This window comes from Vidua chalybeata, chromosome 14 (assembly GCF_026979565.1).
Source record: "Vidua chalybeata isolate OUT-0048 chromosome 14, bVidCha1 merged haplotype, whole genome shotgun sequence".
NCBI classification, from domain to species: domain Eukaryota; kingdom Metazoa; phylum Chordata; class Aves; order Passeriformes; family Viduidae; genus Vidua; species Vidua chalybeata.
Window position 1 is genome coordinate 10,219,522 of NC_071543.1, and position 26,604 is coordinate 10,246,125.

General features: G+C 40.2%; 1 protein-coding gene across 2 annotated transcripts in view; it reads right to left on the minus strand.

Moving 5' to 3' along the window:
• Positions 1-26,604, minus strand: part of GRIA3 (glutamate ionotropic receptor AMPA type subunit 3) — a 145,957-nt gene that overhangs the window by 59,203 nt on the left and 60,150 nt on the right. For both annotated transcript variants that reach the window (XM_053955517.1, XM_053955516.1), the window contains exons 4-6: positions 20,916-21,103; positions 4,557-4,610; positions 2,921-3,082 (exon numbers count right to left, since the gene is read on the minus strand). In XM_053955517.1, the coding sequence (XP_053811492.1) occupies positions 2,921-3,082; positions 4,557-4,610; positions 20,916-21,103 (404 nt within the window). The remainder of the gene's footprint in view (positions 1-2,920; positions 3,083-4,556; positions 4,611-20,915; positions 21,104-26,604) is intronic.

The window sequence follows — 26,604 nt, forward strand, 5'->3', positions numbered from 1 at the left end:
AGACAACTTATCTTACATGTTCCTGTTGTGTCAACTTCATTCACTGCTCGTTGCAATGTTATCTGGTGACATGCCCCCTATGCTCTAAATTTAGTATCACCTAGAAAATGTCATCAAAGAGGGTTTTTTTTTGGTATTTTTTCCACACGTATCTGTTGTCTGAAAGTTCTTCCCTCCTAGAGTGGCCTGGGCTTTGTATATGACATCCCTGGGTTCCACTGGCATTACAGCACACCTGTAATTCAGGGTCTGTGTAGAGGAGACCCTCTCAGCATGGACCTACTGGGAGCAATTGAACATGCTCACTCTGTAAGAGCAAATTTCAAGTCCCTTCTAAGTGAACCTCAATACCTCCACATCATTTGTAAAAGAACAAAGGAAGAAATGAAGAATGGAAGGTGCACCTGCCCTTCTTTTGGCTGTCTGTGGTCCCATAGAGATCCTGCCTCCTAAGGAACCTTGTGCTGGAGTTCAGGCCACAAGACCTGCTGCCCATGTGTGAGTTAGAAAGGCAGAAATCCAAGTTTCAGCTGCTCATTCAGCTACTCTTTTTATGGATAAGATTTATTATATTCAGAAATGAATTCTATCCTGTAGGGCAGGATAGCACAATTGGAGGTTCTGCATTTCTTAAAACTGAGTATTATCTTACTGCAAGTTCTTCAGTTTGACAGCAAGCCATAGGAACTCTGCACAGAACAAGGCGTGTCTGCACGTGCAGATCGAGAGAATTGGGTCTGATAAAAAAGAGTGCAAAGGTAGGGCTGTGAAGAAGGTGACAGAGCAGACATTTCACTGAGCTTTAAATGACAGCAGCTTATAAACTTACTGGGAGTGGGTGGTGGCTCCTGCTCTGACTCTCCAGCACAGTCACTCCTCTGATCCTGCCCACCTTTACCTCTCCCTGCGATGCTTTGCAATAATCACTCTCTCCTCTTTTAGAAAGTTAACAAAGGTTATACACATCACAATCCACACAATAATACAGAACTGGACAGTAATTTTAACGTATTTGTTCCTGTATTAAAAAAAAGTCTTGTAACAGCTGTCCAATCTAGCACTACATAAAACTTAGACTGATAATTTTTTCAGCAGAGTGCATCAATTGTCAGTAACCTTAATGCAGCCCCTTCTAAGTCATGCCAAGAGAGCTATCCAATTTTCTACTTTATTTGAATTCTACTTATAAATGCATGAGCATGCAAAGAGAAAAAAGAGAGAAAGAAAGGGAAAGGCTGATAAAATACAGAATAAATTAAACATCAGGACTTTAATCTCCAGGCAATTTTATTTCCTAATCAAAAATATTGTACATCAATTCTTAAGTATGCTTTTTGTCTGATTGACAAATACTGTGCACATTTCTATAATGAGCTGTACATCTGTGGAAAGGTAATGTAATCTTTGTGTTTGTACCATATACTTAAGATTCTTTTTTAAGGAGGGAGAATAATTTTTTCCTCAAGGTAAATTGCTTTCAAGTGGAATAAAATCATCTCAGGTTAACTTTGTATATTTCAGAGCTTTTAAGATTAGTATGATACTTATCTTCACTTCTGCATCACTGCTAGAAAGCTTTAGAAAGCAGGACTAAGTTCTAATCCACAGGCAACAATACACTAATCCGGGTTTTGTGGGCCTCTGTTTGCCTTTCTCTGCTTCCTCTGAAATGCCAGAAAGGCTGTGAGATGGTGTGGGATTAAGAAAATTTTCCTCCCTCACAGAAATGACATGATCCCAGGGATGGAACAGTATCTCTCCAAATGGCAGCAGTCATTAATGAATGGCGCTGCCAGAAGGAGCAGACCCTTGGTAAGCGGCTCCTTTTCTGTCTGTAGCCCAACCCAGGGCTACTGCCTACCCTGCTGCCCCCCATGCATGGAACTGGACTAGATTTTTCCTTCCTATCTGGTATTTTATTGCTTTCCTGAACTTTGTCTTACTCATACGGAGACATTACTCCAGTTTATCAAAGTAATTTTGAATTCCAAATCTGTTTCATCAATTTGCATGTGTCCTTCCCAAATCAAACACACAAGACATGAACTGTCTTGTCAGGGCAGTGGTTTTTAGGTTTGGCTGCCCTGAGAAACCAGTCTGTATACTACCATATCCAGGATTCATTCACCTATGGATAACAGTGAAAAATAACAGATCTCACCAAAAGAAGAGAAAGAGGAACATAATAGGAATATTACTAATATGCAGTGGTCCTAGAAGATTTTATGACTTCTGTGCCTAGACAGAGTTTCCCTGATGCACTCCTTCACAGGACAGTGAATAGCATCCCCCTCTAGGATAGGAAGGAAAAAATCTGGGCGAGATAGTAACAGGTTGCAGGTTTCCTACTAACAGAGCATTTACTTAATCTAATCTGTGAACTGGGACTTTCATCCAAAAAAATTCTGAAAAATTTTATTGGTTTCAGTTTTAATAACCAGACTGTTTAAGTAAAGGACAGTGGTGCAAAACAGAGGGTTGAATTGTGAGGATAACTGCCAGCAGTAACTAGGAGGCAGCAGTGGCTCCTTAGTGAATCCAGAGCTACTTCATTTTGCATGTGAAATTCTCTATTACCATCAAAATGGACTAGTAATCTACATTTTGCATCTAAAACCTAACCTAACTAGCCCCCATATCCAGCCCAAGACTAACTCAAGAGGTTCACATTGGAAGTTTTTATATCCACTGTACAGTGACAGGCTTTGCAAGACCAAGCCTTTGCTTCTGAGGAACTCCCACCATGGTGGGCACTTGTGTGTAACAGCTTCTGCCTCTTTCTTCTGGAAGGGCAGTGAATGTTGTGACATTGTCTCATTGGGGATCTGTATCATACTCATGGCACGTGTCTGAGGCTAAAAACTCCCAAAGAATTGTTAAAAGCATGTCATGTCCATCACTGAAAGGTTAAAATAAATACCTTTAATGGTGAGTTTTTGGCTTCAGGGAATTCCCTTTCATCAAGCCTCATCCAGCGCTGTAGAAACTGTTGAACCATTGGATTTTCATTATTAACAATCTGGAATCCAGTAATGTTGGCACCTCCATGCATTACTCTCTCCAGAACAATGTCTGTGAAACCCTGGGAGGACACACGTAGAAAAAAAGAATCATTGTCAGCCAAAGCCACTTTCCTCTGGCTCAGTTTTACCTGCTACAAGTGCAGCACAAAGGACACTGCCTAATGTCCCTCTTGTTACTGAAAATATTCTACCAAGGAGACAATTACTATCACAATTAGGATTTTGATAGTGGCATAGAACAGAATTTAAAACATCTTCTTGTTCGTTGCAATAGAAAACTTCTCTTTTGGGTTGTGGCAATGTGGTAGGTAATATTTGCCAGTCAGAAAGAAAACTGAAAAAGAACAGATCTCACAGATATCAGGGAAACTTGAAGTATTATTTCCTCTTTTGTCCTGATCATGGTGAAAACTGGTCAAAGACCTCAAATCTCATTCGTACAGCAAAGTGAACACAAAGGTTCAGGGCTGGGAAAGAAAACCACTCAATCTCTTGCCAGGCAGTTCTCCATCACAGCATCACTCAGCATGTCACGTGCAAGCAGAACAGGATGGTTCTCTCCCACTCTGTTGTTATTTATACCTGAGGCAGTAAATTGGAGTCTTTTTGATTAGTATGACTTGATTGCAGTCATGTTTATCTGAATGTCAATGGTTACACATACTAAAAGGCAACCCAGAATAAGAACCTCTGTATTTCTATGCACGAGTTAATCAGTGAGATCATGTCTGCTTCTTTTAATGCAAAATGATGCATCTTAAAGTCATACAGTACTTATACTAAATAAGGATATTTAAAATTTGTCTTTTCTGCTTAATCACACCAAAACATGGATACAGAGAATCTTTGAGTAATTAGGATTGCCAATTAGAAAGTGAGAGTTTTGGAAAAACTCACATTTTTCTACTCACAGTAGGCACAGAACCTAAAAATGAATCTTCCTGCAGGATTAATTACAATACAAGACTTTTATAAGTAACTTAAGTAGATGGTGTTTCAAAAGCATCACAAACATCCCTGAAAGTCAATCCTACTCTCCAGAAGCAGCTCTGATACAGATAGAAATGTATGGCCTCTTCCTGGTAGGTGAGCACATACACAGGCACAACCCTACACTCTGAAATACAAAAGAAAAGCTAAACAGCCTTGGTGGTTTATTTGACAGAATTGTTCTAATTTGCAGCTTTTTACCACTTATACAGAAACATGCTACAATTATTTTTCCTAGAGTGCTTAAATTCAAAATATGTTTATAGAAAATTACAGTCACAAATATCTAATTTATGAGGATAGAAATTACTGGAAAATATATAGTTAAATTATTACTTTAAAATTAGTAGAGGACATGACATTTTCTGACAAATGAAAACTGAGTAGAGATGACATACCAGTTATAGTATTTACTGAAGTAATTTCTCAAAATCCAAGTACTCATCCATGCATTTCCACTTCCTGATTAAAGTTTCCACAACCTGAACAGAATATTTTACCCTCTAAAATGCAGCTATACTTTCCATGAAGAAAAGTTCTTACCAGGTTAGCTAACATGTAGTGATAGCCTCTAGAATGTTTGCCAAGGATTACAACCTGTGTGGAGAAAAACATTACATATTATTCAGTTGTAAGAAGATGACTCTCAACTGGTGGAAAAGACACAGAGAATGAACATTTTGATCATCTTCCAAGTCCAATCCATGAGCAGCATGAGTATTCCACATTGGTGACCTTACAGACAAGATGTAGTCCTTTGTGTTTTTCTAACACACGGGCAGAGTACAACAAAGAGTAACTCACAGGGCTGGGAGGATTCTGCTTGCAGAGATGACCTTACCTGGCAAATTCACTCTTGTGGTGTGTGTCCTCCCTGCTGACCAGGTTAATTTTAGTTATCAGTTCAAGTATTTCTGCTCTGAAATGAGGTAATACTGTATGTACTCAAAGTAAACTCCTGTTTATTTGTTGTTTGTGGAGTGTAGGAGAGGTGCAGGACACAGCCCAGCCTCTCACTGTGTTTATTAACCTGTACCAGCACAGCAGGGCTGGGTAAGGCTCCAAGTTGTACAGGGAGTTCCCTACAGGAACCCTGGCCAAGCCTTTTCATGTATGAATGTCTAAAGTTAAATTCCCAAAGTTATAAGCAGTGACCTTCATTGCCTTTTGACAAGTTCAAAAAGGCCTGAAAACCTGTCATTTCTGGTGCATCTAAATGGATACATCTGACCTTACAATGTTTTATCAAAATTGCTACTAAATGTTATGTTGCACATTCCACTAAGCAGCATCTCCTGCCCTGGCTGACCTCACTTGGGCCTCTCTCCGTACAAACAGTCATTAAAGGGAATCACTAGGAGACAAAAGGACAGCAGGATGAACTCAGCAGCTGGATTCTCTGAGGGTAATGGGGAACAGTGGAGGCAGCACTGTCTGGCAAGCCTGAACTCTGCCATCCTGTGTGCTTCCCCCCGCTCCAGGAATCCTGTGCTTTTGCATAAGGAAGGAAAACAAATACTTCCCATGTCTACACAGCGGGCAGCTGGCTCACCAGCAATGGCACTTATGAAAAACTTGCCTTCAGATTGTAACCTCAGAAACATCCATCCAGTCCCACAGCCATCAAATGGAACAACATCCACCAGTAAGAACTTAATTTCTAGTTGTAGTGATTGCATGCATGTCAGGACATAATCCATTCTACCCAGGCTTGCTGGGTTAAAACCAGCAAACATAACGTTGGCAATACACACAAATATTATTGTAATACATGTCCAAGCAGCTCAAGTAAACAGATGATGCTTTTTGATGAATCATCTGAAAATCCATACATAACCATACAAACGTACTCCATAATCACAGAAAAACACTCCAAACACCACACTTTAAAAGAAAACACAACCACTTAACGTCTTTGCTAAAAACAGATGACATTTGAGTCACTGACTTTAGCTATACTGCTGAGCCTGCTCAAGTTCTTGATTAAATTATTAAGTTCCCAACTGCCTCTTTGGGTAGTATTGTCCTTAATAGATGCCATTTCTTTTAAATTCACATTTAATTCTGTAGGAATTTGCATACTTCCAGCAGCCTGAAAATAAATTGTTGTTCAGGTCCTCTTGAGAACTGTATGTACACTCTGTTGGTAGAAAGCATCTGCTTTCCTACACTCACATTTGTTTTCTGTGGAAATGTGCAGGCTTCCTTCAGATCATCTGGTGTGCATGCTATTTGCATACTGAATTCTCTGTACATTTTAATTTCACCTTAAAGGCAGGTTAGAGACAAAAAACTTATTTAAGAACAACAATTGTGGTTTTAACCTTAACAACAAATAAGAAAATTTTTACATTTCTATTCAGAAATGTGTTTATTTAAGAGAAAAATATCACCACAGATGAAGTCAGAGGCTGTAAGAAAAACATACATGGAACTGCTACAGGCATCAGAAGCAATATTGCAAATAAGAAATGTAGGACTCATTAGCATAGATCAGACTCAACTTTCGTCTCATCTGTTGTCATGTCCTCAAAATGACTCTGTTTATTAAACCTTTGAGAGGTCCAACATTCTACAGTCAAGCTGTAATTCATAAAGCATCTTTCAGAAGTGACCTGACAGCATTTCTATTCATACAATCCACCACGTTGGCTCATAACTATTGAACTGGATCTTAACAATGTGTTTAAAATTCACTACACACTACACAGCTGTCCTAAATCTTAACAAGTACAACTCACTTTCCCTCACTTTCCACCCTGCACCAACTGTCCAGCATGCTGAAGGGAGCTGCTGGATTAGCGAGCCCAGCAGAAACAATCATGGACATGTGTTACTCCCAGGGGAGCCAAGTGATGGATAAAGCTTTTTTATGAAGAAGGAAAACAGGAGTATAACAAATAAATCTCATCAACTGCTGATATATTGTGAAGCTTATACAGAAAGTGGGATATTGAATAGTGGTGGTGAATAGAAAGCCAGGATTACAGGGCAAGGATTTCACAGAGCTACATGTCTTTCGTAAGTTTGACTTCTGAGACTTAATATTGCTTTCACCTTGACTGAAAGAAAAGCTTATAAGATTTTACACTGAACAAAGGAGAAGAGAAAAAAATGGCTGGAAACCATCATGAATAATTCAGATTTCTGATCCCATATAATTCTTGCTTTGTAGATAAAAAGATCATAATGTCAGGTTTGATTTGGAATCAAATAAAGTTTGTATTTTTAATTAACTCTTTGGATATTTCCAATTAATTAAGAGAACATCTAGAGGGACCATAACTAAAATGTATCTGCTTTCAAAATAAAAGTAAAATCTGCTGGTCAGCAGCAAGCTTACTTGAAGTACAGACTTACATGCCAGATTGAGAAATTAAATCATCAATGTCAATTTTACTTTTCCTTTTGCCTAGGGGAGTTATTTTTTGAATGCAAGCATAAAGACAATTTGGTTTCCACTGCATCAGTCATCATTATAACAAGTAGGCAACTACAAATTTTTTTGCCTTAGCTTTTAGATTTTTCCTAAAGTTTTGGAAGATAGCACTAAAGATATTAACTGGCTAATATTAAGTTGGTATGAACTACTGTGGTATTTCTAGAGCAATAATGAGAATTCTCTCATGAGGAGATCCATGTCTTTCCTGCACTGGTGAGCTCAGAATTGTACACAGCACTTCAGATGCAGCCTCAGCACTGCAGAGTAAAAAGGAAGTCACTGACCATGCTAATCCAATGCAGCCCAGGATGCTGTTGGTCTTCTTTGCTGTGACAGTGCAGGGCTGGCTTGTGGTCAGCTTGACTACCAGGACCCCAAGATCCTTCTCTGCAGAGCTGCTTTCCAGCCAGGAAGCCTCTACCTGGTCTGTACTGGTGCATGAGGTTGTTCTTTTTCAGGTGCAGGGCTTTCCCCTTCCCTTTGTTGAACTTCACGAGGTTCCACTCTGCTCAATTCATCAGCCTGTCAAAGTATTGTAGCACTACTTGGTGTATCATTCCTCTTAATTTGGTATCATCTGCAAACTTGCTGAGACTGCACTCCATCCCACAACCTTCAGATCACTCAGAGAGAGGTTAAACAGGATTAGCTCCAGCACCCTCAGGGTACCCCAAATAGTAACTAACCTCCAGCTGGCCTCTGTGCTGCTGATCACAACCCTCTAAGCCCAGTAGTTCAGTAATTTTTAAATCCACCTTCCTGCCTCTGTGGGCTTTAATTTTAAAAAGGCATTGAAAAATACTAGCTAAGAGGATATGCTTGCACTTTTACTGAGAGCAGGTGCTATCATGAATTTGGAAGCAGTGAAAGGAAAACTACCATGTCCAATTAATATCTGTAAGGAGCATATCTTCCCCACACTTGAATCCACTGCCATCTGGTCAGTTTAGTCTGACCAGGATGTCAGAAAAAGGATTTATCATCCTTTATTTACAAATGAGAAAAGAAAGAAAAAAACTCGATCACAAAAGTACAGACTGCTTCATCTACAGCTCAAAACCACAATATTTTATGAGTCTATTAGATCTTTCCATAACATAAAAAACTGATGCTGACAGGCAGTATTGCCACAAAGAAGGTCTGAAAATTTTTACTGTGCTTTTCATACGTGACAAGTGGCAGAAATATGCCACTTTAATGGAATGACAGGCAGAGAGCTGACCTGCTGTAATGTGTCATTTTGACTGTATCTGGGAACAACGAAGCAGTGTTAACTCTAGAGCTCTTCTTTCCTACATTTTAGTAAGACAGTAGTAAGAAAAATTAAATTTCCCATAAGATCAGAGTTAAAAAGTATTTTGTTGTCTTTGTTGAGGTTATTTGTACATTAATTTTGGTTCCATTGTTACAAAAAGCCTACACTTAAAAAAGAATCTACTGTTTTTCAAGTATACATGCACATTTCTGAGGACAGGAGAACTTAGCTACCTCTAGTAATGTGCCTTTACACCTTGCTATAGAAATACAATTATGACACCTTTGCCTTCAAAGCAGTGAGCAAATGTCAGAAGTGATTGCATGACTCTTTCTTTCCCACAGCAAACAGGCAAAACTGATGAATGGACTCAGGGATCAAAAAAAAATTTAACAGCATTGTCAGGATGAGCTATCAGCGTTGATTGCACTTCATGGGAACAAAAGGATATCAAGCATAGCAACAACTGTCTGGCAAGCCTAAATTGTTGTGCACCACACTGTCTTCTCACCTGGGTAGCAGGTCAGGTGTTTTCTAGCTCCTAGCCCTATTGAAAGCATTTCTGTTTGGAGGATGGAGTTACTTGAAGCTTATCTCAGACCTGAGCAGCTCCTACCTACATTGGATTGAATGACTGAAAAGCTGAGCCTGGTGATGCAGCACTCTACTGAACCAGTGGACTAATTTGTCTTCAGGACAAAATGAAGAAAGGAGAGGAAGAGAGTATCAGGGTGACCAGCCAATTAGTTTAACAGAAACTAAGGTCAGGGCCCAAAAAGTTGTCAGTACATTAGCAAGATGTTTAACCTCTCTTGAGTGGCAGCTGCAATTACTGCATCTCAGCTCTGTTCCCACCCCTCAGCAAAAGGAGGAACTTCTGAAGCACTGCAGAGTCCTCTCCCTGGCCTCCTGCCCACTCCTGCAGACCCTTCCTGCACTGGGGGAGCTGCCTACAGGCTCTGCAGCCATGGCACTGCAGTTCTCTGCCTCAGTGCACTCCTAACAGCAGTGCAGGAGTCATCTCCTAGAGAGCTACCATGTGAGCAATGGACACTAGTACATCATCATTTCTCACCATGGTGGCTCTGCACAGGTCACCCCTTGTCACAGAAATTCTCCAGACAGGACTAGGAAAAACAGAAGGAGAACAGAAAACAAAACTTCTCTTGTGGGAACAGGACTTTCCTCATCTAACCAGATATTACAGTAAAAATAAGATCCCTTGTAACCCCAGTAGCTCAATTTTACTGTGAGCTGGCACAGCCCACTCACCTGTTTTCCAATTTACACACAAGCCTCTGAAGGAAGACCATATTCCCTTTGAAGATTATAAACACTAGACAAGGTTCAATCTTCTCTCAGTATATTTATAAAAAAGGGTGTTTTTGGTGTCATGATTTTGTCTCTATCACACCAACACCACCAGTGCCAATATATGAGGTTCCACAGGAACCACAATCTCATGGTGACAGAAGATATATCCCAGCTACTGGTGGACTGTCACTGCCAAACAAGTGATGCCTGTCCTGCCTTTAATTCTGCAGAGACAAAACCATTTCCACATTCTGCAGGAGCTGCTTCCCTCACACAAAGGGTCAAAACCTCGTGACTGTAACTGTAGTGCAAACCCAGGGAAGGAAATTTATCTCTTCACTTGGTATTAATGAGACAGGAATCTGGCCACCAGGGATAGCGATGCTGTAAAATATGCAGTAAACAATGATTTCATTTATATGAAGAATGAGTACTATATTAAATTTGAGTTAAATATTAAATGAAGAATGTGTTAAATATTAAGATGAAGATTACACACACATATAATTTGTTGCAGATAAAAATAACTGGATATATATTTGAGATTAATTCATCCACCGTTTCAGAGCCTTCATGCCCTTTAGAGAATGTCACAAATCCCCACATAGTCCCAACTGATATATTTTGGATTTTTGTGCAGTATATGGACCTAAGAATTTTACTTCCATGCTACTGCCACCTTATACATTTGTGACTACATTTTATAACTAAATCCTCACTTTTCTCTACAATAAAATATCAAGATCATTTGTTTGGGCATATAAAACATTCTTCAAACAGCTTTTGGCTGTTCCGCAGCGAATCTCTCACGGGAGATCCTCTCCTAGAGAACCGGAATCTCCTGGAAGAAGAGGACAAAAATGTGCTTGGTGGAAGCAGGGAATTGATGCCTCTGAAGCACTTCATTAGGTTTTCCCCCTCTGGCTCCCTTCTTGTGTCCTTCTCTGCCTTGCCTCTCTCCTTCCTGAGAGTCACATCAAGAGTGAAATTCTGCTTTCAGGCCATCTCCCGATAGATGATGGTTGTACACATTAGTGCTTGCAGGGTAATGAAATGCAACATCTGAAAGCTGTGTTGTGATTTGCTCTCCCTCCATATGGCTAACTCTTCTTTTCCCATAACCAATCTGACATATGCTGATTGAAGATTGTGTAGTGGAATACACATTTAATTTGTGCATAAAAGGTTACATTATAAATTGTTTCAGAAAAAAACCTACAAGTGCAACATTGATTCTGAGGGCTTGATACTTCCCCCTAATTTCTTTCAATGTGCTGACAAAAGTTTCTGCACCCTGAAAAAAATTTCTTAAACTAATTTTCCTTGATATGACTTAGCAATATTGTCAGATTAACTAATCTGTTGGCAAAATTATTGTTGAAGGACATATTCAACTGCAAGATATCAGATCAGAGCAGACAGAGACGAAGAGTTTTATGATCTCTGGTAACTGCCATTCATAATCACAATTATTTACTCTTTAAAGAGAATAAAATTCATTAAATAAACTTTCTATCAAAATTTCTTCTTTGTTCAGACAGACAAAGCCAGTGTTATATCTCTCAGGACTGCATCTCTCTTCACAACTCACATCCTTCAACACAAAGACCTTCATGTCAAAAAAAATCAAAACTTAAACTACCTTTCATCACTAGAAGTTAGTTCACTAAAAACAAGATCAGATACAAGGGGCTGCTACAACCAAAACAAAAATTCTTTGTGCCACATGAAAAGGATACTCAAAATTGCTGAGATCTTTCCCCCTTATTTTGCCAAGATACCTTCATGAAAAGATACTTGTTCCCAGACAGCTTCCTCGAAAGAGATGTATCACAGAAATTTTTAATTAGTGAATTCTTTAGATTCTTAAGTAAGAGTAATGAACTAAAAATCCAGTTGTGTTCTGGAGGAGTTTTTGCAGCTGTATTTATGGGAAGCAAGTGAGTTATTACATATGTTATTCTGCAGCAGTGGTTTTCACACATAGGTAATTTGAAGGAGATAATATTTAAATTGTCTGTGCTGTTCTAGTATATTTTTTGAGAAATATCCTCCCTTGAGAAATGATCATGATGACAGATGATTTAACATCCAAGGAAGTTCCAGTACTTTTTTAATCCTCTGTAAAATCCTAAGTTCTCCTGAAATTTAAATTTCACCTCAAATTTCCCATAGAGGCTTTAGACCTCACAGAAATCACAGATAAGTTGCTTTTCTAGCAATATTGTCAGATTAACTAATCTGTTGGCACAATTATTGTTAAAGGACAATAATTTAGCAACAATAAGTTGCTTTTCTAGCAACTTATTATGTAACTAGCAGTTACATTTCCTTCAAACTACAGTGCAGCCAGCTCCAATCCTGTGTAGCATGGTCCCACCACAGCATCATCCCATTTCCAGCTCCCCATACCCTCTCTTTCCTTTTGCTGCCTCCTTGCTCCTCAGCAGCTCTTGCAGACCTACAAGTCCATATCAGGTAGATCAAAAGCACCACTACCAAAGCTGACTTCTAGCTTGGCATGCTTCCCTAAATTTCACACCACCTGACGTCACTTTCACAAAGATTGCTAATAATAGTGATATTACATTTATTCTCAGTTGTCTAAACCTTCTGCAGAAGGCAGAAATGCTTCAGCACAGTTTGGTGTAGCCACATCACTAACAGGCAGCTCTTTAGTGCCCACTGGGTCACGTGCCCAAACCCTGTGACACAGGAGATATCCAACTGTCCCTTCTGGCTTTCAGTGGTGTGAAACTGTACATCCAACACCCTTCAGAGCACACCCTCACAATCACAGACACACATAAACAATGCTCATTCCTTCTTCTCATATCCCACAGCATAAACTTCTTCAGTCTTAGCTGCTCAAAATATCTATATTCACTGGGGGAAGAAAGGAAGAAATTAGGTAAATGGAGTCACACATTTTTCATTTTAAAAACCACACAAATTTCTCATTTTCTCCATACTTCCCATCAACATGTCAGAGTAAAAATCCCAGTGCTATTCCCTGGAATTGGACAAGAGTCCTTGGAAAAAGAATTCTGCTTATATAAACTATTACTGCATGTCAGGATCACTTCAAACTATTATTTGGATATAACCCAGAAGTGTCGCAGTAATTCAGTCCCAGTGCTCACACGAGAATTTTTTGGAAGGGGTTTTGTACTGCAGAGCACTGCTTTCAAGCAGACCAAAAATACTGAATAGTAGCCATTCTTTTTTTTTTTTTTTTTCTTTTTAAGCATTTCCTTTCCTTTTCAAATGCCCTACAAAATTAAGAAAAAAAAAAAGTCAGTGCAATCTCCTCTAGGAAAGACAAGGTTACTTTTTCTTATTTTTTTATTATAAATAGCATTTTACTGTGACTAGAATTGCACTCAATTTGCTTTATTCAATGCTTTCAAAGAGTCTGAAAGGTTTAGTCTGCTTCACTATAAGCAGCACTCTACAATATTCCCATATAATTTGGTGCATAAACCATGAACTGAAAAAGATTATGAAGAGTTAATTTATTTTTACTAGATTTATTTTATGCAGCAGGGGCCACTGTTTTACTCATATGAGGTAATAGAGATACAGCAATATTTTTCTTTTCTGATTCTTTACATGCATTTTCCCAGGATAGAAGATACTTAGGGTATTTTTTAAGGGTCTATGTATATTTTTTATAATTTAATTTATTACACACTCTGGAAGAAAGAGCTTCCATAAATACACCATTATACCTCCACATGCCTGCCTATGGTGTGACACGAACAAATTTAATTTAGTAACATGGGCTTTTTTTAAGCCATGTAACATTAGTTTTCTCTAAAATTATTACTCTGCTTTCCAGCTCACTGGTTGGATACTGTGGGGTAAGTTTGTATTTGAGCTGAGTTGATTCACAGGGCCGGATTCTCTATAAAAATAATCCAAGCTCCCCTGATGTCTTAAATCTGCTCCCTGGAGGCAGGTGGAATTGCACAGGTGAGAGCAGAGGTGGGATAAGAGACAGGAATCCCATATGAATGTACAATTACAGCAGTGAGAGACTGGAATGGGATGTACTTTGCCATAGAATGCCTGATCCAAACCCACCTGGAGCCTGCAGCAAACACACCACAGCTCTGGATCACATCTCTGGACCTCACTTCTGGGGATGTCTCCCCACGAAACTGTAGCTATGAACTCTCAGGGTGTTCCAGACTGCACCACCAGCACCTGGGCTCAAAAAGCCCAGGGCTTGGCCTCCATTCAGCAAATCTTGCTCTCTGAACTGCACCGTAGCTGTACTCCATGAGATGCACTTGGGAACACCTTGGTCCATGAGGGGCCCTGAAAAGTCACAGTGCTTCTCCTCCTCCCCTAGGTAAGTGATCCATATCACAGTGAAGCCATTAATCCCATCTTAGTGAGCTGTGAAAAAAAGACACACACTCTTGTGCAGCTTTTCTTTTACTTCTTTCCTTGTAAATGAACTGATGAGCCACCAGAACTATCGTGCTGTCTCTGGTGATGTACAACGCCTGTTTGCACAGTGGTACTGTGCTATTACTATTCATTTTGATAGTGTGCTTCCTTCCTCTCCCTGCAGTTGGTTCATCTGAATTGTCGCCAAGATGGTTGGTTGCCTTGGAAACTAATTAAGGAAAAGCTTTGGTTAGAAGCAGAGTTTCAAGCATTAAACTATTTGAGAGACAGATGCAGAAATTAAGGTAATGTCTGCTAAGATGAAAGGGCTTATCCTTTATGTATAAGAAGAAAGAACCACATTTAAATGCCAGGACTGAAACAAAGCAACTTATACACAAACTGATTTTTAAAACCTGGAATGGATGACTGAGTGAGGGGCTTCAAAATCAGTCAGGAGCTTAGAAGAGGTGACAAATATTCCCAAAGCTATTAGAGATGGAGAGATGGACAAATAGGGAAAGACAAAAACTCAGGGAATCACATGTTGAACAAATTATAGCCAGCTCTCTCCCTTTCCCTCAAATACTCTGTCTTTAAAACACTTCTTGTGAATGTTGTTTTTGAAAAATATGTGTAGAACTAATCAAAGACCAAAGCCTCTCCTCCAGTCCAGGCGTGGCACAAGAGTCATGAATGAGTCCATCTGCTCCCAAAGCTCAGCAAATGCAACAGCAGGGAAAGGTGAGGGCCAATAGCCCTCAGGCCCTCTGCACCTGAGACTTGACAACCTGAGCAGCTCAGGCAGTGTGGACACAGGCTCAACAGTGAGTGGGACCCTCAGAGGGCCCAGGGCAAACACATGCACCATTTCTGTGCACTCAAAAGCTGCATAGGAAGGTGAGCTATGCAGCAAATTGAGCTTTTACAGCTACCTATTAACTGAAGTTCAAAGCAAATACAATCTCTGTATGAGCACAGTGATATCAATTTAAATATCATCTTCAGGATAAAGGTTGACTCTGTACTTGGAACAGCAGAACTAAACAAAGATTTTGGTTCTCTGTACATTTAATGGCAATGCAGAGGTTGCCATATAAGTATGACTGTAACAGGATAACTGAATACTACAAATATTGTGGTAAAAATATGCAAAGTCTTAAAAGCAGATGCATGTGTGTGCATTGGTGTGTGAATTAATATCCCATAAATTATCATAAAACAAGTAACTGCTACAATCACAGAAAAATAAAAACTCTAATGGTGACTTCAGGTTCATACACCCCTGGCACAAGAAACAATAGTTAGCTTGGCAGCAATCTTCCACATACAGCAGCTTCCACATTTACAGTGAGATGTGTCTGGATTAATTATTATTACTACTTGATCAGATAAATTTAAAACTGTGCTTTAATGTCTTTTGAACACTTTTATGCTTTGTGTGCTATTACTTCAATCATTCTGCATGATGACTAATGCTCTGATAAATCCTGCTCATTTAGAACCTGGCTTGTTTTATGAAATCTGGATGATGGCTTTGGAAAGACATTCCTTTTTACAAGCTAGAAATTGTTTCCTCAGGTATGTGTGAAATATGCTGTATGTGGGGCAATTAACCCAAGACTGACTCTGCTTTAGCAATTCATCTCCTGCCCTTTATGAGTCTCAGCTGATAGAAGCAGGCCCTTTAAGGCAGATACAGCTGTCACTTTTAACTTATCTCCATTCTTACTCTTCTGCTGTCTATGTCCAGAGGGTGCCTGACCTAAGCAATTCCCCTTTCCTCCCCATATGCCCATACAGACTTGGGAGCTGCTGAAACTTGCTGGGTGTGAAGGGAAAGAAGTGACCTCTCATTCTGCTTTACATCCTGGTTTCAACAATACTCATGGGTATATAACAAAGAAATGTCCTAAATTTTAAGTTTCTAGTTCACTGGAAATGTAAAAATGAACTGTACCAGTTTCAGCATAATGTTACACAACAGTCTACAAAGCAGATACTCTCTTGGAGCCTCAGCTGAACCCCACTGCTCCACACAGCTCCAGACAGAGGATAAAATTAACCTGTGACACAGCTGTGGCCCTGAGCCCTGGAGAAGGTGACGGGCACACTGCTCTGAGCAGTGCAGTGCCTTCAGAGGACATGGCATTGCTGGGCTTCAAAAGCAAAGCAGAAGCTACTCATAGCTCTGCTTCAAGTGTCCCTCTGGATTTGTAGGCAATTGTATTTTAAACTGCTATGGAGAACACAGGCAAACCCCCACCAGACCATCTGCTTATAATGGAACACATAAACCAGGAAGTTTACATGACAGCGGCCTTGAATTTTTTCAATTACAGTTTTCCCTATTGTTATTTTTAATGACTGTTCATCAACCCAATACTACAGTTCTGTGCTTATTCTTATGACACCCTAAATGTGAAAGCTGCTGTGCAGTGAGCTCACTCCTCTGAGACCTGAGCAGCTCTGCACAGAGATGCAGCTGAGCTGGGGCTGTACTGAAAACCTCCATCCTAATCTCAGAATTTCAGACTCGAAGGTTGTCACAGTCAGTGTGTGCACAGGACAGAGTTCAGTCAATCAGATTACCCTTCTTAATCCTAGAGATGCTTTAAGTTGTCTTTGACAGTCTGGCTGTCATTGTAAAACTTTAGGGACTGCATTCTCTACTGTAATATTGCTTTTGCTTTGTGAGATGCCTTCACTTAATACAGACTGCCTTGGAGCCTAACCTTCATGACTAAGTTTGGAGATAGCATCCTTTCAATAAAAGCATGCAGTCTCTGGAATAAACAGGTCTTTTGTAAAGTTTCACCATTTTGATTCTGAATGGAGTTTCTTCCTCCTCGTTTGCCCTGAGGAGATTTTCTTCTAAGTGGACATAAAGCCACTCTAGTCTGAAATACAGCTTATTATCCTGGGAATAAGAAAAATATATTTCTTAACTCAAAAACATGTCTCTAAATACATGGTTGAACAGGCTAAGGCTTATTGTTAGCTCTCAGAAGAAAATGTTCTTCTGTTTATGAGAATAAAATTTTATCTCTGTGAAGAAATACAGAATATTTTAGCATCAAGGGACAAGAAGTGTGGGGAGCTTATGAATTTTGCATGATATAAGTGTTGCTATCTGTATGCCTGAGAGGCCAGTAGATGATTGAATTGGATATAGTTTTGTTGTGCAAGGAGGATATAGAGCCACATGCTCAGTGGTTATAGAACCACAGGGCAGGTGAACAAACAGATGGCAACTTCCAGAATAACTACTGATTTCTCTGCTTCCCTCTATTGTACAGCTGAAGAGGTTTGGGCAGGGTATCCACCTCCAGGACAAAATATAAGGCCTATCACAAAATCTTCTGAATGGGGAATGAAAACAAATCAGCCTACAGTATGAAATTTGGCATGAAACAGGTTACTCAGGCAGAGTAGGAGCTGAGGTGCCCTTTTTCCCTGACCTTATACTCACAGCTGGGAAAAGCAGGTACCAGACAGCCCTGAGAAGATAAGTACTTCATATGACAGGTTACAGGTCTTGGAAATGTAGGGACATACACACATGTGCCATATGCTAAAGGCACATGGAATACTCAAGGTTACTGACTCACTGAAGGAAGGTGCACAATATTCTAGAATGACCTGAAGTCTCAGAAGAAAATCTCCAGATGTGTAATTGTCTTTGGATGAGCCTGAATTTTTGGAAGAGATGTATACCCTGGTGTGAACTGGTTGAAAAAAGGATCAAAGGAAGAGATGTGCACACACTGACCAGCCTGATACAGGAAAAGAGGTCACTCTTACTGAATCCAAGCACTAACACAAAGCCATGATACATGGTTCCTGGAGCAGAGCACTGACAAGCTTGCTGAATGGGCTGGCCAAGAGCCCAAAAGTCTGATAGCAAACCCAGTGCGTGTGTAGACTGTTTAGTGGTTTACAGTCTGTTTATTTCTGCTATGACTTTTCTTTGTGAATAGATTCTATTTAAGCCTCTGAAATCCAGGGTCACTGGCAAATGCTGCTGCTGACTCAGAGAATGAAATAACAGGTGCTACACAGTAACCACATAAAGCCCCTCTCTGGAGGGAGGCAGCACTCCCAGAAGCTGATGGGAGGTTTGACCTTTGGAGCTCTGCTCCTAGGAGGCCAAAAAAGGGAGAGGGATGGAGAGGCAGCTGGGTAGAGGCAGCCTGTACCAGCCCTCTGCGGGACACAGTTTGTCCATCAGTGCTCTGACACAGCAGTTCAGACAGGTAGGGTGTCTTGGCTTCCTTTTGTTCTCACTGGGAAAAACAAACCCATCTGTAAATGTGCACCAGCAAGTGGTAACAGGCTCAGATGTTACTGCTTCTCAGCTGAGCAGCCTTCCTAGACTCCACACATAGCACTGAATTGACTTTTCAAACTGCAATAAAATGCTAGATTTGAAATATGCAAATCCAGACTTATCTCTCCCCTCAATATTATGCTATCAGCAAACACACTTGGCTAAAAAAAAGACAACTCTCCATTCCCTTGAAAAAACTGGATGGATGGATTTAAATACGACACGTTTGTGAAAACTTTTAACTGCATTATGAGAAGATAGCAGGGTAAGCAGAGGAGATGGAAGGAAAAGTCTACAAACAATAACTGTTCAGCTATCAACCTAGGGTCCATCCACCATTAACGACTTTCCCTGCAGACATTTAAGTCACTGCTTTTCAGTATCCAATTAAAAAACCTCTGGAAATTGTTGACAGAAGATATTTTTAGCATCAGGGGCAACAGCATGTGGTATAGAGTTTGGGAAAACCTGGAGGCCCTAGCAGCAAATTTTTACCTAGCAGATGCTAATCACACTGACAGAAGACCGAATCATACATTTAACAAAATTTAAACTTCGCTAGAGTTGAATTTAGAATAGTAGCAGAAGAAAAGACTCGCCAGTTCTTTTGCTATATAGTTTGCTTGGTACACAGCTTTCCTTTTAGGCACTGAAATGGTTTGACTTATTTTTCTCTTACTTGGACAAGAGAAGAAAAGATGAGAACAAATGTAAATGAAGTCAGATCAAACAAAAGGCCTGCTTCTTAGATGAGTGGGGGCCCAGAGAGCTCTTTAAGCTTGGCTCAGGAGTGCTCTCCTGCAGCATTTTCAGAAGAGTGGGATGTGGGTAGGTATGGTGTTTTGCATCTTTTCCAAGAACATAAGAAAAAAAAAAGACAAGTTTCTTACACTTTTCAGTATGAATTTCCCTAAAGACAGCACTCACCATATTGCCTAAAAATACAGCACAAAATGCAATGCTGTGTATTAGCACCACGAACACACCGGTTGTCAGAATTAGGGACCAGCATGGCTTGTGCCCTTTTCTCTTGAGCACCTCTTTCCTTGCTCTCTGGAAGTAGCAGCTGTGGCACCTGGCTGTCCCCACAGACTGACCCTCAGTGATACACCTCAAGGCCTGACAGGAACTGAATATTTTGAGAAGGAACGCAGTGAATATATTTTTCATGTTTCCCAGGGTTTATGGCAGTGGGGTCAGTTTGTTGGTAGTTTACAATACAAGATTTTCAAGAGATATGCTAATGCTTCATGAAATTTAAATGTTATTGATCTATTCCATACTATGAACCCACAGTTAAATTTACAAAGTGGCAGTAATTACAGGGTTTTTCAGTCTTAATGCAAGTGAATTCCCACATGCCTGTGACTAACCAAGAATTTGGTGCCACACCAGCACCAGCTTTACTGTGAGCCCAGGCAGCAGGGAACTGTCCTGTGTCTGCTTCTGACAATTTGTACCTGTTACTACCCCTCTTCAAGCACATGGCACAGCACAGCCAGAGACACGGGCAGAGTGGGCAGCACCCTGGGATGGCCAGAGGGTATGGCCATTCCTCTGGGGCAAAGCAATCACTGGGAAAGCCATGCAAGAGCAAAACAGTCACTCCAGATGCATCTTGCCCCACAAAGGTGCTTGGACTCCATCACCCACAATTTAAGCCTGCCAACAGCACTGGCTGTGCAGAGGGGAGGACTTTATGTACCAAAATGTACTAATGAATCATTTGGACTATCAGCTGAATTTTTCATTAGCAAGATTTCCTTCTGGGAATTCTTTAAGATGATTCTGTGATACTTCACTGGCTTTTTATTTCTTGTTTCGTGTTCCACTTAAAAAATTGCACTTGTCTTGCAATCCTTACAAGCAGCCTTGATTCCAGTAGTATTACTCTGGCAGCTGAGGTTCTAGGTTCCTTATCTACTTAAAAATTATTCATGATTAACATTTGTGAAAAAAAATATCACAGTGGTGTTTCCTGGTAGGTTACATGTAAGTGCTGCCACTATGAGCACCACTGTGGCATTTTCATTTTACTAGGTAACTGGTCAGTTGTTGGGACTCACATCACAAAGGATACTTAATAATCTTTAGAAATAACCAGTTCTGGAAATATTGATGATGCCTGTCACAGAGAGATCACAATTACTGGAAAGTAGATACCTGTTCCAAAATGGTGTTGATTCTGTCTACTTCACAGTCAATTAAGTATCTTTTTTCTTGTCGTCTGTCCATCTCCTCTATAATTCTTCTGAACTCTTGAACATCTTTTATGCTTCCTACAGATCTGGCTGTCACTTGCCAGTTGTTCTGTACTGCTGCTTCCATAATTGCCTGAAGAATGGAAAATCCTGTGGGGGAAGAGACAATACAACCATTTAAAAGCAGAAAAAAAAAATAAAAGCTATTTTGAATGTTTGACAAAGGGTTCACAAAAACTTGTATCATCTAAAGGGACACAAACTAGCTGAGACCCTGCAAGTGCTTCACTGCTTGAGAAAACAACAACGTAGGGACCAGTTTCTGCTTTCAGCTACGCCACTGGCAAAGTCACTGTCTTCAGCAGAACGTCTTGGTGGTGTATCACTGCAAGGCATATCAGAATCTGTCCAATATACCATATTATGATCTTTTCAGGGATGTTTATGGTCATGCTGGGGTCTGTGCCAGCTGAGAATAGGAGCCTGCAGCCATTACTTGGGCAGAGGTCCATCAGCCTGAGGAGCGGGACAAAAGGGGTGATTTGCCTGTGCAGACTGCAGCAATGGGTCATTAACTGGCAGGGATCCAAGCACTGCACAAGAATGTCAATTAAGTCATTGTACCCGTCATTGGAGCCACAGCCACAGGAGAGTACTTTACTGATACTCACTCTGGTTTCAAAAAATGTTTTTAAATACGGAGTCTAGCAGCATTAACCACACTTTCAATGTGTTCATTAAGGTAATATCAACTCAGTTAGTATCCTCAACACAGGAGAGAAGCAGCACAGAACGACCAAGGACTACACAGTGGGAAATTACAGAGGCAAGCAGCATTTCAATTTCTTGTGAGCAGCCGTGCCTCGGCAAAAGGCAAAACCCAAGTCAAGTCCCTAAGTGAAAAGTGGTGGAACTAAAGACAGAATCTCCGTCAAGTCATGCTTATGTAGGAATCATCAGATATTTATTTGCATCCCTTTATTTTAGTATGTAGTGGGGAACCTATTTTCATTCAGAAAATTTAATTTTGTGCATAGTTCTAATTGTTTCAATTCTGAGCAGATGTCAATCAAAGACAGAGGTCATCTACTCCAAGCACACCCAGTGGTTTCCAGTAGAGTTTTATTGTACTGAAGCATATCCATATGAGTGCTGTTTCTGTCCAGATAATTTATTTGCGAAACTTTCAGTCCAATTATTTAGTCATACTGTGGATTTCTTATCCACAGCCAGATTTGAAAAGCTTACACACAACCACATAAACATACAGGATCAACAACCACTTAATCGTGCTCTGAAATAACCAGTTCTCTGAAACTGAAAGGAGTTTGAGCTACAGAGGAACAACACGTTCACTGCTGCGAATTACACCAATAGCTGTTCTGAACTCAGACACCCTTGTAGAGGTACAACGATAACAAAGAACTTGTGCTGCAGCCTGATCTTCCACAGCCTGCTCTAAATTTGTAGTGGCTGTCTGAAGCCAGAGGAGCTGCACTGTTACCTCATTGCAGACACAAACAAGGGAAGAATGATTTTCTGGATTACAATTAGATTATCATAATTTACTGTGTGACTTCCTTAGGTCTCACTCAAATGCCCTCACTTTCCCTGTACAGCCTCCTTGATCCCTAATGCTTTTCTTTGTATGAATGCACTTTACTATCCCATGAAAGGTGGTGACAATTAATATGTACACTGGTTGAGAATTCTTTCTGGCATCTTCTTTCCTCTGAGACTACTGAAAGAGAGGCATTTACATATGTATAGTACAATGAACCCAGTCTTCCTTAACATCATATTTTACAAAAATGGTTGTGATGTCTGTGACAGCATTGTGATTGCATTACATGTAGCAGGAAGATCTAAGCCTAAGATACTTAGTTGGCTGCAAATGAGGAATTTTTATGTGGAAACATAAATACCACTAATGGGGATTTACAAATGCTTTGTATACAAAGATGTGCTTTTGAAAATACATTATTCCACTCAGTAATAAATATTTACAACTTCATTTCATCATTCATATAACATGTAAGTATGAACCTTGAGCTTGTTGTAAACAACAACTGTCCGTAAGTCCAGGTTTTTTACTCCAGATTGAACAAATTAGTTCAAAATATTATGAAAAACTGACACTTCAAACATATCTGTAGCTCCATTTTTTGGTAATGACACATACAAAGCTCATGAACTATCTCAAGGAAAGAAGGAAAATTAATATGCTGGAGTGAAGATGCCATTGCATCCCAGTTTCAGCTAACACTGAGTCAGAATTTACTTTGTCAAACCTTGAATATCTCAGAAGAAAGTTGGGCAATTTTCCTAATTTTGTGCAATTGCATGTTTGTGTGGGTGTGAGTATATGCGTATTTTTGTGTGCATGTGTATTAGTCAGTGGTTACCATTTCAAGAAAGAGAAGAGCAAGATTACTCAGCAGCCTTTCTCCTATGCACAAAAATACAATTACAGTAAACGAAGACAGAAAAGTTCCAGAGCTTTGTAATTCCTGTCTTCTCTGCCTCCTCTTTCTCCTTGCCACATCAAATCTTCACCATCATGGTCCCCTCTACCCTTGCCAGTTCTTGAAATCCTCCCTATGGACACCGTCTGTGCTGAAGCAGCTCCACTCTCTTGGGCCCTCTCCCATCCTTGCTTTGAGAAGAACCATCTGCCCTTCCTGCAGCAGCTCATTACACCAGTCCTCTGATGACCTTTACAGAACCCATTCTCCCAGTTTACCAAAGCTTGGTTCAAACCTCCTGTTCTCAGGAAGGTGGCACCTGCATCCTCAGTGTTCCAGGCTCAGGTCTCTCCCACGTCTAATGTCTTCAGTGCCATTTACTGCATTTTACGTTGTTACCCATTACATGGTATTTCTGTAAACAACATGTTCCAGGCTCCAGCTGTACTCTACCATTAAAAGAGCTGTTACATAAGCAGTATGATTGTTTAACTAAAAGGACCATTTTATCTTGAAATGTGAACTTTTCTTTCTCTTTAGCATAACAATGCAAGCTGTGCCATTTTGGGAGCACTGCCTGGGTAATAAACAGGGAAATAATTTCCCGTGTTGTGTGCACTGTCAGTGACCAGGCCTGCACATGGTGCTTGTCCACACCCTGCCCTCAGGACACACACCTGTGAAAGCTCCTCAAGGAATGCTCACCCTTAAACACCCTGGAGGTGCAGAACTCTTACAGGTACCTCTCATCTTGTTCCCCCTAAAGGAGAAGGCAACAGCCAGCCATGGCAACTATCTCCGGTCCGAAGTCTTTGCCTGGTGTGCATCACATTTACTTCAAAACGCTAAAGAACTGATAATTCACCACAGGTCTGTGGAGAAGTCATGCAGGAACAGATTTCACCAATACTGTTGCCAGTTCATACTACTTCTGTCAAGACAGTAAAAAAATATTAGTTAATGCAAGAAAAACTTGAGATTATCTTAAAATGGGGACCATAATATCATCACCAAAATTCAGTGGCTGCTCATTCTGTAGTGATTAATGCCAATAAAAACCACAAGAAAAATGTATTTAGACTCTAATCTGATCTTTCTACCTCTTTTTTTTTTAGTTATACCTTGGACGTGAAAAATAGTAGGATGAAAGGCAGGCATTTTTCTGGCAGCACCGTTTCTGAGTTTAGTTCATCTGAAGGCACCACATCCCTTCTCTGCACTACGTTATTAACAGGTTGGCATTACAGATTTAAGAATAGTCTTGTCATGTGATGGCTGTAGCCATACTTGCCAGGTCACATAACACACAGGTTGCTCCGGTCATCTTTGAGTGCAATCTCACAGGTCAATCTGATCTGCATCACTAAAAGCTTAGATGATCCTGGCCTTAACATTCAAATATGCCATTGTCTGGCTTATTTTTAAAATATTGATGAATGTAAATAGCTAGCCCTCATCTAAACAGCCTGCAAAATGATTGGGCTGAAGGTAAATACAGTAATAAAACTAGAACCAAACAAATGTTCAGCTTGCCTCTCAGTGAGCTGAAGCAAGTATTTTGAGTTTTGCAGACTGAAGCTTGCAAAGAAGGAAAACATTCTAAATAAATTTCTTGTAAAGCAGTGAAAATCTTATTTATTTCATTGCTATCTCTGTACTTTAAGCAACACAGATGGAATTACATTCTGGCCAGTCCTCCCTGAACTGGACTAAGAAACAAATTCAGCCAGTATCTTGCTACTTTTGCCAGGGAAGTAAAGTCTGTGCCTCAGTCTTTCTGATTATTCCTTTGATAAAAGCATCTCTCCACTGACCCTATCAACAGAAGTGAAGAGGACATTTCACTATTTTGCATCTCTGAAAGCTCACAAAACTTCTCCTACATCCACATAGGCAAAATTCATGTCAGCAGTTTGCTCAGCCATATGAAATTCTATGTGCTACATCACTGAACTTACTCTTGTTTAAATAACAGCAATCATTAATGTGACATGACTAAACGATCACACTGGAGCATCTGTAGTATCACGTGAGCCCTTGCAGTTGGCACCAAAGCACTTACTGAAAAAAGTTACCACTTATGTAAATCTCTCGTCCTGAATGTTCTTGCTAAGACCTTGGACCTTTAGCCTCCTACAGAAATGGAAGAGCACTTGCTCTTCCTTTTGCCTTTCTGAGTACCAATGATCTATGCAGGGTGTATTTTCCTGACATGCAGCATGCTTGTGCCACCTGAATGAACATCGGCTCTGATCTGAATACTTGTGTTTTGAACTATGTATCTGGGACATGATACAGAAATCTACACTTCCAGCCCATGAGTGACCTTCAGGGATTTAAGCGTTGAGCTGTGTTTGTCAAGGGCACAATGAAGTCACCAAAAAGGAGGCCACCCAGGCAAGTGATCCCCCATGACAAATACAATTTCTATGACGCCAGCTTACACTTCAAGTGCACCAGAGGTTGGTAAGTTGAGATATACTTGGATATTCTGTGTGTTTGGCACTGAACCTAACACTAATTTGAAAGCAAACAGATCAACATGTTAGACACGAGTAAAAAAAAAACCTAGCCAACCCCAAAATTCCCCATCATTCAAAATCCCAACGTGTCTGTGGGGCAAGTATGCTTTGCATAACCCAGGTTTGCTTAACAACTTCATAAGTAGGGGAAGAAGTAAGGAACAAGTTACTGAATGAGTCACCAGGAAGCAATTCAGCAAATGATGATGACCCTGGAAAGTTCTTTCAGTCTAACACAGTTACGTTCAAATTATTAAATAAAGAAGAGTAAGCAAAATCCATCTGGTGTGGCAGCAGCTCTCTGGCCACAGAGAGCAACGCACAACTTTCCCAGGAATTGTCTTGGGGAAGGCTATGAGAAGATCAGAGAAAAGAATGAGAAACAATTCTTATCTTCACTTGATGCACCTGTTGTTGTGAACATGTGGAATGTGTTATGGGATTTGTTTACCAAAAGGTGGTTTCTTAATTGGCCACTGGTGATGGTGTTTGGATTCAAGGACCAATTGGGTCCACCTGTATCGTGACTGTCTGTAAGGGTGATGGGTTTCTTAATAAGTATAGAATATTAATAAAGTGATTGATCAGCCTTCTGAGTCATGGAGTCAATGCTAATTATTACCCCTTCGGGACGCCACGCGACGACAATCTGGTTTTGACCTGA